General features: G+C 35.4%; 1 protein-coding gene across 11 annotated transcripts in view; it reads right to left on the reverse strand.

Annotated features, from left to right (window-relative positions):
• tcf7 (transcription factor 7) overlaps positions 1–12,930 on the reverse strand; it is a 57,287-nt gene that overhangs the window by 9,645 nt on the left and 34,712 nt on the right. For 4 of the 11 annotated variants that reach the window (XM_058757714.1, XM_058757718.1, XM_058757721.1 and 1 more), the window contains exons 5-10: positions 11,887–11,965; positions 9,113–9,199; positions 5,259–5,375; positions 3,882–3,935; positions 2,265–2,427; positions 545–652 (exon numbers count right to left, since the gene is read on the reverse strand). In XM_058757714.1, coding sequence (XP_058613697.1) covers positions 545–652; positions 2,265–2,427; positions 3,882–3,935; positions 5,259–5,375; positions 9,113–9,199; positions 11,887–11,965 — 608 coding nt within the window. The remainder of the gene's footprint in view (positions 1–544; positions 653–2,264; positions 2,428–3,881; positions 3,936–5,258; positions 5,376–9,112; positions 9,200–11,886; positions 11,966–12,930) is intronic. The other 7 variants (XM_058757715.1, XM_058757720.1, XM_058757722.1 and 4 more) reach the window with 3 other exon arrangements.

A 12,930-nucleotide genomic window follows, 5' to 3' on the forward strand; every position in this document is an offset into this window, starting at 1 on the left:
AGTTTTTATTGATATTTGTAATTAGCGTTTGTTTTAAACTTTCAGTTTTCATTTTAGTTATTTTTTTGTAAATTTACTTTTCATGTGACTGTTTGTTTTTGTTTTTTAATCATTTTTTAAAGTATTATTTAAATTTTTTTTTTTTTTAATGTATTTTATTTCCAGTTATTGCCTCAACTTTTGAAATTAGAAATCTTGTCCTGGCAACTAACTAAAATAACTTTTTCATCTAATATTTACATATTTACATGGGTTATAAATCTCTGAGAAAGAGATTTATTATTTGTGTTTTTTTTTATACATTTGTATATTATCTAATTAAGTATCAAGTACACAATTTTGCATATTTATATATTATGAAAATAATATATTCTTTCAAAATTATCTTCAGCGTTCAAATAGTTTCTTTCCAAAGTAAATGTATCTAATACAAAAAAAGAAAAAGAAAAGAAAAAAATTGTCACTTCCTGGAAAAAAAATGATTATTTTTGTATTTTGATGTATTTATTTCATTGTTACCTGCAGATTAATGAGAAGCACTTACGTAGTTGTCTCGGGCCGACCAGCTGGGATAAAGCTGCATGTGAAGCTGTCGCTCCTTCCGTGCCAGTTCATAGTACTTGGCCTGTTCCTCGCGGGTCAGAGCATGCCACTGTAACACACACACACACACACACACACACACACATGTTAGGTTTCTGTGAATTGTGGGGACTTTCCATAGACTTCTATTACTTTTATACTGGCCAAACGATATTTTCTATCCTCTAACCTGGTGGTTCTCAACCTTTCGTACCCCCAAACTTTTCTATTCACAAAAACCTTTGCATTCTCGTGTTATTACTTTTCAATTCCATTTAATTAAAAGAAAACAAATTCAAGATAGATTTAAATATTCTGTGCAAAAATATCACTGCAGACACTCGTTACAACTTAAAAGTACCTAAAGCTCAATTATAAAGTAACTTTAACAAATAAGCACAAGTCAAGCTGCCATACCAAACAAGACCACGGGGGAAGAATGGAAACATTCTGCACGTGTGGAGACTCAGTGAATGTTATTAGTGAACAGTGATTAAAAATTTGCCGGAATAAGCGATTGTGTCTGTGTTTGGAGCATCTGATGCCCATATGTAGATAAACACCACTGATCCTTACAAATGTATCCAAAACACGCCTCTTTGGTGAGCATTCGTTATAAAACACTCACTGTACATTCATTTTGACAACTACGTCAATATACTGAACTGTGTCAGTGCACCGAGAGCGCACATAACGCTACACGGTTCTCTCTCTCTCTCTCTCTCTCTCACACACACCCACACGCACGCACGCACACACACACACACACACACACACACACACACACACTCTCTCACACACACACACACACACACACACACTCTCACACATGTTCGTTTTTGTGAAAAGTGGGGACATCCCATAGGCGTAATGGTTTTTATAGTGTACTTACTGTATGTGCTATTGCCCTACACCAACCCTACACCTAAACCTACCCCTTACAGGAGACTGTGCATTTCAACTTTCCCCAAAAACCTCATTCTGTGTGATTTATAAGCGTTTTGAAAAGTGGGGACATGGGTCAATGTCCTGAGATGTCACCTTCACCTTGTAATACCTGTCATACCTTTGTTATTATACACATCTATGTCCTGACTTTTCACAAAAACGCGCACACACACACACACACTCTCTCTCTCACACACACACACACACACACGCACTCTCTCTCACACACACACACACACACACACACACACACACACACACACACACACACACACACACACACACACACACTCTCTCACACACACACACACACACACACACACACACTCTCTCACACACATACACACACACACACACACACACACACACTCTCTCTCTCTCTCTCTCTCTCTCTCTCACACACACACACACACTGTGTTTCCATGTTTTATGGGGACTCTCCATAGGCATAATTGTTTTTATACTGTACAAACTGTATTTTCTATTTAGATAAATACCAGGTATACACACACACAAACTCTCTCACACACACACGCACTCTCTCTCTCTCTCTCTCACACACACACACACACACACACACTTGTTTCTGTGAATTGTGAGGACTTTCCATAGACTTCTATTACTTTTATACTGACCGAACGATATTTTCTATCCTCTAACCCTAAACCTACCCCTTACAGAAACCTGTTTGCATTGTTACACTTTCAGATAAACATCACTCGGACGGAACGAACCCGTCGGCCCAGGATCTGGTTGATGGCGGCGCTCTCCTTCAGCGTGCACTCGGCGATGACTTTGGCCCTCATCTCCTTCATGTAGAGCATGAACGCGTTCAGCGGCTTCTTGATCACCGGCTTCTTGGGCTCCTTCTCGCGCTTCACCTCTGGATGAGATTTGCTGAGGTACACCATGAAGAAGAAAGAGAAGAACACTTTGTTATACAAATACACATGTCTGGATGGGCGTCTCATTACTCGAAATCAACAAAGGCACAAAGCCCATGTTTATATCTCATCTACAATGATCATTTAAATCATTTATATACTCCTTTCATTGATTAGTCACTTCATATTTTATATTATTTTTCCATTGTTGTCTTATGATTGTGTGGTTTCAAGGGATATTTGTCTTCACGAGTAAAGAGGGACGTTGTCGTGAAGCAGTATTGCTGCCGATCGTAGTATAATAACACTTGTTGCATTTGCGCTGGTCAGATGAAGTCTGAGATTTGAAACATATGCAACTACGATTTTTCTCTCTTGTCTCCTGCTTCTGCTCTTCTCTGGCGTTCTCAGTCAACGTCTTGGCTGATAGAAGCTGTTAATACGGGTTTTGGCTATCAGACAAGACTTTGCCGACTGGGTTTCAGATATATGAGATAAACGTTGTGGCAGGATTCAGATCTGAAATTCTGATGTGGAGACTTGATCTAACATTTGAGAGGAACAAGCATTTTCAACTGAAAACACTTCATATTAAACATAAATATATTCAGTGCTGGGTAGTGTCTGATTACATGTAATGTGGATTACGTAATCAGATTCCAAAAATCAAGTACTTGTAGTTGTATTTTAAAATAATTGACTATAGTTACATGATTATTCTTATTAAAGCAATAAATTATTCACAAGTTGTGGATTCTCCCTAATTCTTCTTTTCAATCTTCCTTTCTAAAATAGCCTACGAGTTTTCCATTCTTCCAGTTTTGTGGACATTGCATATAATTACACAAACTTTGAGGCAACACAACATTTCCAAAAAACTGGATTTACAAAAATCATTTCAGTTTTAATAAGTTTTACTTCGACTTAAGTAATACGTTTTCTCAACATTGCATCAACTACTGATGAACACATACATTTTTATTTAAATGATCGATTATTTCAAAATGATTTATTTTAATTTTACATTTTTAAATATTGGCTTTTAATTAAATTCACATTCCTTCATGAACCCCAGTTTGGGAAACTTTGACGTAATGTAATGTTTAATGCACTTCATGTTGTTTCTTTGTACTTTTATATCAAAATATCGTACGAGATTATCTTATTTAAATCAATGTGATCAATGCATTAGGTCAAAAGTAATCTAAAAGTAATCCAAAAGTAGTCAGATTACATTCCTAACTACAATTTTTGTCATGCAATTCAGAATCAGTAACAGACTCAGACCCAGCACTGGATATATTTCACACACACAGAGGTATTTGAGGTATTAAAATTAAAATTAATACCTTTTTTTTTTTTTCTTTCTAGAACTGAGTCCCACATACATGGACAGTTTATTATGAGAATCAGATTTGTATCAAGTATTTCTAAACTAAGTATTTATATTCAGGAGTGCAAACTCACAAGACAATTCCAGATCTCACAGGACCAAACAGAAGGCAATTTGCTCTACAACTTCTAGAGAGGTTATGGAAGAAAAACACAGATTCAGATGGGATTAAAATCACAAAGTACGTCCTCCAGGAAAACTAGTCCCGTCCGAATCAAGGTTTCAACTGTAATCAGACGTTGCCTTTTTGGTGTTGAGACAAAAAAAATGGCACAAACATACAATAAAACTACTGGAATAATATTTGCGTAAGCTTAAATTTCAGAAAAAATTACTTCAAGGGCTTCAAGAGTTTCCAGGGGCCTCATTTATAAAAAGTTGCGTATAAACCGTACTAAATTTGTTCTAAGATCGTTCCTCAAATGTGCGATTCAGAGAAACGGAAAACAAGCGTCTTTTTCATTTATGGAGCGAATCGCAGAAACTAACCAAAACTCAGCATTGCTTACTTGTCTCACGTTTTGTTTTTTCGTTTTATTTAAGTGAAACATATTTCGTGTTTATTTATTTAATTATATACAATTTTATTCAGTTTTTACGTTCGCAAATGTGACCCTGGAGCACAAAACCAGTCTGAAGTCGCTGGGGTATATTTGTAGCAATAGCCAAAAATACATTGTATGGGTCAAAATGATCGATTTTTATTTTATGCCAAAAATCATTAGGATATTAGTTCCATGAAGATATTTTGTACATTTCCTACCGTAAATATATCAAAACTTAATTTTTGATTAGTAATATGCATTGCTAAGGACTTAATTTGAACAACTTTAAAAGCGATTTTCTCAATATTTAGATTTTTTTGCTCCCTCAGATTCCAGATTTTCAAATAGTTGTATCTCAGACAAATATTGAGATAACAAATTTTAGAAAATTGACACTTATAGAATGTTTTTGTGGTCCAGGGTCACAAATGTGCGGCAGATGCATGATGACATGTCAAAACTTGGGTTCCGTTTATGGTGATATTTGCATATTTATGGCATTATTAATGAGTCATTTTTTAAAATCTAATTTAGTTTTTATTTAACATTCTAATCTTGTCTGTTAACAGTTAAGCAATTATCCAGCATCTGATATCTGTCAGGAAAATTAACCAAAATGCACATCCCTAATACTATTATCATCATCATCATCATCATCATCATCACGGTTGCTGCTTATATTTCCAAATACCTGCAGTACTCCAATCTGACACAAGGAAAAGTGCATACGTCTGCTCAGACCCAGACGTGGCTCTAAGCAGTCTTCCACGCAAAGACTGTGTTTATAAATATGAACGTTCCATGGCTTTCAGATCAAATTTGTGCGTATGCATGTTTTATAAACGAGGCCCCAGGTCTGTTCCGTGCATTATTAATTGAAAGCATCAGATCTGCAGGAGAACTTACGCGTAAATGTTCCTGTCGTACTGGTCGTGCTCCTGTTTGCCGGAGGGAGGCACTATCGCGGGGTGTGGGATGCCTGTAGGGTGCATGCCGGACTGAAGCATCAGAGAATGAGAGAACCTACACACACACACACACACACACAAGCGCATGAACATGGCAGTTATTTCAGCCCACACAATGAGATTTTCTAGCTCCGTCTGTATTAAAAGGGAACTCACCAACACATCAGATAAACACATGATGCATTAGAAAAGACTTTGCAATGACAAAAAAAGCGTTGGTTTGAGTTCCCTCTTTTTTACTGTTTTTTTTCAACAGCTTACACACGTTTTCAAAACTTTACACACAAATCCAAGAATTGCACACACAAAATGCAAAATGCCTCACATCTCTTGCAAAATAAAGCACTGCATTCAATACATCACAAACACATCTCAAAATCAAACATTTGGCTTACGTTGCAAACACCTTTATTTTTGGACATATCATAGGCTATATATATCATACCAGCTCTTCTTTCATGAGCTCCTGTGTGCATTTCTGTACAAGATCGAATGTAATCGGCAGAGAGATGTTGAAAAATTCACAGTAAACACGAAAGCATGATTGAAAGCAAACTTTTTTTTTACTGTAAGAATTTGTGGTTGTGAATACAGTATTACACAGTAGAAAAGAAATACATCAAGCATGTGTAGATGTGTGTTTATTGATTGGTTGGTGTTCGGTAAAGCACATGTGAGGAGTTAGTGTGAGGCACTAATGAATTACTGTGGAATTTTGATTGATCGTGTTTAAAAAAGGAAATTAAATTAATTGTGTGTTGTGTTTTGCAAAAAGTGTTTTATGAAATTGAGTCAAAGGCTGAGAATTAGTGTTGCAGAGATTCGGTGTGTGCTTCTGCTGTTTGAGTGTCAAGTTTCAGAAATTGTGTGACAAGTAAAGATTTTGTGCATGAGCAAGAAAAAAAACGAATGAAGCATCAATGCGTCATGTGACCAGCAGCTGGCGCTCTATCTGCACGCAAGCACATACTGCAAAACACACACAACCTCGTTCTGCCTGAGGGAAAACAAGCACGCCGTCTGAAGCATTCAATAAAAACTCCTCAATCCCTGCGAGACAAATACCCTTTCAAAGCCGTCTCTACAGCAGCACTAATATTTGAACAGCCAATCCTGATGGGAAGGGACAGCAGAGAGGATTACAGCTCAACAAAGCGTCCCGACACACTCGCAGCTCCAGACCCCGTTTTGGATTTGTGCCTTTGACACGAGAAGAATCGAACAAAGATGTGCGTCGTCTGTTGACATCCGAATAAAACCGTCTCCACAGCTTGGATTTATTGCTGCATGTAAGCATATTAACATGATTTGTTCATCTAATTCGGGTTTTGGGTTACAAAGGAAGGATTTGATCACAGTAGACGTCTGATGGGAAAAGCCACAGCGATGGGTTGGTGCCTCACCCAATCCACTTTGAGACTGAGCTGACCAAACAAACGGCTTGAAGAACACTCGAGAAGAGATGGCAAGGGCACCTGGACTCTGCAAACGAGTCTGGATTAATTTCTGACCGGACGTTATGTGTGTGTGTGTGTGTGTGTGTGTTGCGGAAACACAAGAAAGTACTTCAATATGAAAAAGGAACAAAAATATCATACAGTGTACAGCTGAGGGCCGGTCGTATGATCAGTCAGTGCAGTGTAACTGTATTTCCACAGAGACCAACTATTAACTTTCATGCTGTGTTGTGGGTAAAACATTTGTGCCAAAATAGGGCAGGCCTCTACTGGTTTCCATGCACTTTGACAAAAATCAACACTACAAAAAAAACAATACAGGGTCATGCAGAAATTTGATCTCTATTGCAGCTTGTGAGAGACTTATATATTTATACGCTGCCATGCAAAAGTTTGGGATCAGATTTTTAATGTTTTTTAAAGAAGTCCTTTATGCTCATAAAGGCTTTATCTATTTGATCAAAAATACAGAAAAAAACAGCAATATTGTGAAAAATTATTACAATTTAAAATAATGGTTTACTGTTTTAATGTACTTTAAAATATTATTTATTTCTGTGATCAAAGCTGTATTTTCAGCATCATTACTCCAGTCTTCAGTGTCACATGATCCTTCAGAAATCATTCTAATATGCTGATTTATTATCAGGATTCTTTGATGAATAAAATATTTATTCAAAATAGAAATCTTTTGTAATAATATACACTACCCTTCAAAAGTTTTTTCTGAAAGAAATTAATACTTTTATTCAGCAAGGATGTATTAAATTGATAAAAATTGAGTAAAGGCTTATAGATTTCTAACTGAAGACTGGAGTAATGATGCTGAAAATTCAGCTTTGACCGCAAGAATAAATTATATGTTAAAGTATATTAAAATAGAAAACCATTATTTTAAATTGTAATAATATTCAATTTTTTTCTGTATTTTTTATCAAATAAATAGAGCCTTTATGAGCATAAAAGACTTAAAACATTAAAAATCGTACTGATCCCAAACTTTTGCACGGCAGCATATAAAATCCAATTTTTACTACTTACAGTTTTCTGTTTATTTTTTACCTGAATGTTTGCTGTTATTCTAACGGCCCATGTGAAAATCTGTCAAAGTGCATGGAAATTTGACTCCAAAATGCATACGGTCTTTCCAAAACACACCTATGGGGTCAAAACCTTGCATGCACATTCATGACTAAATAAGAAAGAAATTCAAGAACAAACAAGTTTAACCAGTGTTTCAAGCATTTTAAAAACCAAATATGGGTCAAATTGACCCACAACACAATAGGAGAGTTCCTTAGTTTACATACCAGCACTAGATCTACCAATATAAGGATCGCATTTAATGTGTTTCTGCATATTAATGCGCATTAGCACAGTATAACCTCTCGTAACCGTAATTAAAGCAATGTTCTGGGTTCATTCAGTTCAAGCTCTGCTGAAAGCATTTGTTTCAACTCTCATTTGAAAAACGGGGGAAAAAAATTGCGTTAACTTAAGGCCTGTTCACACAAGTAATGATAGCTATAACAACCAACATCACAGTAATATTGTTTATTACAAGCGTGCTGCAGTTTTGTTGTCTGAAACTGAATAGCTCAAGCTCTTTAAAGCAGGATGGGTTCTGATTGGCTGGAAATTGACATCTTAGTGTGACTTAAACTTATTAAAGTTATTTCCAATATGTGACACTGGAGCACAAAACCAGTCTTAAGTCGCTGGGGTATATTTGTAGCAATAGCCAACAATACATTGAATGGGTCAAAATTATACATTTTTCTTTTATGCCAAAAATCATTAGGATATTAAGTAAAGATCATGTTCCATGAAGATGTTTTGTAAATCTCCTACCGTAAATATATCAAAACTTCATTTTTGATTAGTAATATGCATTGCTAAGAACTTCATTTGGACAACTTTAAAGGCGATTTTCTCAATATTTAGATTTTTTTGCACCCTCAGATTGCATATTTTCAAATAGTTGTATCTCAGCCAAATATTGTCCGATCCTAACAAACCATACATTAATGGAAAGATGATTTATTATTTCAAGAAATTGACCCTTATGACTGGTTTTGTGGTCCAGCGTCACATATTTCCACTCGAGTCGCAGCTGTGTAAAACCACTATACGCACTGCTTGCAAGCTCAATGCACGTGTTTTAGCTGAATAAAGTCAGGATCGGAGCGACGTAGAGCTGAACCCGGAGCGCTCCTGTAAGCGTGGCTCAGTTTAGCAGTAGTGGGGTTCTGGACGAGAGCTCAGCGGAGACACACACAGGGCTGAAGCGTCGCGATGCGGGCGGCGGAAGCACAGGTGAGGTCTGGTACTGTACCTGGGGAAGGAGGAGCTGCTCTGGAGGCTGGAGGAGAAGGACTGTCTGAAGCCGCAGGAGGGCAGAGGATAGACAGGCTGATTGGGCCTGTGGGTCGGGGGACAGAGTTAGAGCCTCCGGCGGTGCATTTGCTGAAGACTCAACTGCTTTCCAAACACTGAACACTGTGTTCGGGGCGGGACTAACTGTTTGTCTGACCAATGGAGGCAGGACACCTCTCTGAAAACAATTCTAGCAACGCTCAATACTAGCGCTGTTTTGATCACGCACTATACTTAACTAAAACTACAACTGAAACTAAAGTTACAACTATACAGCGGGTAAAATAAGTATTGAACGCGTCACCATTTTTCCCAGTAAATATATTTCTAAAGGTGCTGTTGACATGAAATTTTCACCAGATGTCTGTAACAACCCAAGCAATCCATGCATACAAATAAAACAAAACAAATAAGTTCAGAAATGAAGTTGTGTGTAATGAAATGGAACGACACGGGGAAAAAGTATTGAACTACTGAAATGTATTTAATACTTGGTACAAAAGCCTTTGTTGGTAATGACAGCTTGAAGGAGAAACTAGTGGCATGCAGGAGCAGGATTGCTTTCTAATTACTGATAGACTTCAGCTGGTGTCTTGGCTTTCCATGCATTCTTGCACCTCACTGTCTTCATGTGTTCAATACTTTTTCCCTGCATCATTCCACTTTATTACATATACATACATATATATATATATATATGTAATTAACTTGATGCGCAAAAAAAAAAAATAAATAAAAAATATTATATATATATATAATACATAAATTTATGATTTATGTATTGGAATTGCATAGAAAATTTAAACAAAACAAAAGTTTGTTAAAACTGTTTTAAGTCGGGCCCTCCAACAAATCAGGGCAAAGTTTATTATGAACTATTTGCATCTGTTTGATTTTATTTCAATCATCAGATTTTCAAAATGCATTTATTCAAATCAGAATCAATGTGAATGTGGTTAAAATATGGTCATTAAATGTATGGGACTGAAACTTACTGGATGTATTGCTAATAAATACATAAACCTGGTTATTGAGCATTTAAAACATATTTGAGTTTATATTAAAAAAATCTGAAATCTTTGATTAATGTACGATAAACAGATCACATTAAGTTTATTTGTTTTTACTGAATTAGTAATGTGTAATCCAAATTTACATTTAGCGGACGCTTTTATCCAAAGCCACTTACAATTGAGGAATACATCGAATCATCTTAAAGAGGCAAATAGATAAAGGAAATGCTACAAAAGAGATGAGTTTTCAGCAAATGGATGCACAATTCATATGCAATTCAAAAACATAAATCTTAAATTTAGGCCTAAATATTTATTGATTGTACTCTTGACGCTTGACGTTGGTCTGCTTCAGTTGAAATGTTCCAGGTGACCAATCAAATCAAAGAAGGCGGGGCTTTACTGTTCACAGTTATAGAGCGTGAATGTTTTCAGATCTTCACGTCTCATTCATGTTTCTTGACAGAAATGTTTCCAGGTGACAGCTTGTTTTCTCAGGTTTAACAGAGAGCATGACACTATCAACACCAACACACGGCTTCAATCACCAGATCCACACACACACCGACAGAACACACTGTGATGAAAACACCCGTCAGATCAATCTGACACTCACACAACATCAGCTGAGATTCTGGCCAAATCACACGCAGAACACCATACAGATTCATATCAGCAATCAACAGTGTGATAACGGCACATAATGTAAAATAGTAAATGAGATATTGAAAAAGTAATATTTTATGTTTAACTCATAAAGGAATGTTTTTTTTACATTGCGAGAAATACGTTATGAGTGCGACTAAAATTGTCAAATTTAATAATCACTTTTTTAATGAAATAATAAAAAAATGCTATTCCTTTACATCTAAATCTCATCTTAAACCACTTACTGAATACTTAAATATTCATGATTTATATTTTAAACTTTAAAAAACAATAGTAAATAAACAAATAAAACTAAAACTGGAAGCTACACATTTATGGCACAGGTCATAAAAAAATTAAAATAAATTCACGAAATTTGTAATTTCTTAAACTAAAATGTTCACAATGTAGCCTACATTAATCTGAATGTAATAACCTAATAAAGTTGTGTCTATAAACATATTATATTATATCGTAAACATTGTTTCATTTGCAATAACCTATTATGCTATGGTAAAGATTATTGCATTATGACCATTATATTAAATTTTATATATATATATTAGTGCTGTCAATCGCGATTAATTGCATCCAAAATACATAATATATGTGTGTGTACTGTGTGTATATATATTATGTGTATATAAATACAAACACATGCATGTATATATTTAAGAAAAATATGTTATGCTTATACATTAAATATATTTATATATATAATATAAAATCTAAGAATATGAATATATAAATGTATAAACATGCAAATATTTTCAAAATATATACGTAATAAATATACACAGTACACACACATGTATAATGTAAACAAAAACTTTTATTTTGGATGCGATTAATCGCAATTAATCGTTTGACAGCACTAATATGTATATATAATATTCAGTTTCATTGTATTAAATAATAAAACTTTTTACACAAGTGCAGTTATTACATTAAGCTGCTGCACACCTAAATGTACAGCGGCTCAAAAAATACTGGGCCACTTCACATTAAAAGTGTTGCTTGGAATGATTCGAGGAGAGACGTGTGGATGCTGAAGGGACTTTAGATGTCTTACCAGTTCATGGACGGAGTGATCTGGCCTTGAGGCAGCGAGTAGAAACCGGAGATCTCCTGCGGCTGATGCCTGTGGACACCTGTAAGACAGCGAGAGGAGGACGGCCGTTATTAACACGCTGGGAACCTGCCATTACACCAGCCTCCAGACGGCCGGAGACAAAGAGCCCAGCGTCTTTTCCCGCAGTTACTGCTAACGAGTGTGACGCTGCACACGGAGCCAATGTGAAAGCTGATAGAAATGAAGTTGCAAGTTTACAAGTTGCTTTTTTTTCTTGAAAGGAAACCAAATATTCAAAATTCAGCCATTGAACTCCAATACTGGGACACCACTATTCTGAGTATTTATTTATTTATATAGACTGCCATTCAAAACCCCAGAGGAGATCAACTTTCATTATCAAAGATGATTTTACAGAGGAAGAGGAAGCCCAGGTGTCTCTCCGCCGTCACGCATGGCCTAAACGCGCTCACACCCGCGTTACTTTAGTATCAGCGAGATACTGTCTCATAGTTTTCTTAATATTTTGAATGTGTTTTTATTTTTATATCTTGTCAGTCAGAGTTTAATAATTGTGTTGTTTAAATATGTTTTTGTTTTTTGTATCAGAAAGATTTTTTTTGTTTTGTTTTGTTTAAGGAGACTTTTCTGCTCATTAAGGCTGCATTTATTTGTTTAAAAATACAGAAAAAAAGATAATATTGTGAAATATTATTGCAAGTTAAAATACTGGTTTTCTATTTTAATATACTTTAAAATATAATTGATTTCTGTGATGCAAAGCTGAATTTTCAGCATCATTACCCCAGTCTTCAGTGTCACATGATCCTTCAGAAATCATTATAATATGCTGATTTATTATCAATGTTGGAAACAATCATACTTTTTTTTTTTTTTTAAGGATTCTTTGATGAATTAGAAAAAAAAAAGCTTTTCTTTAAACTAGATAATATTTATTAGTAATCTGTTAATAAATATTTTTTTAAATAGTCTTTAAATTATAGAACAAAAATATATTTTTATAGCCTAATGAAAACAATTTTA

This window comes from Onychostoma macrolepis, chromosome 21, assembly GCF_012432095.1.
Source record: "Onychostoma macrolepis isolate SWU-2019 chromosome 21, ASM1243209v1, whole genome shotgun sequence".
In the NCBI taxonomy this organism is placed as follows: domain Eukaryota; kingdom Metazoa; phylum Chordata; class Actinopteri; order Cypriniformes; family Cyprinidae; genus Onychostoma; species Onychostoma macrolepis.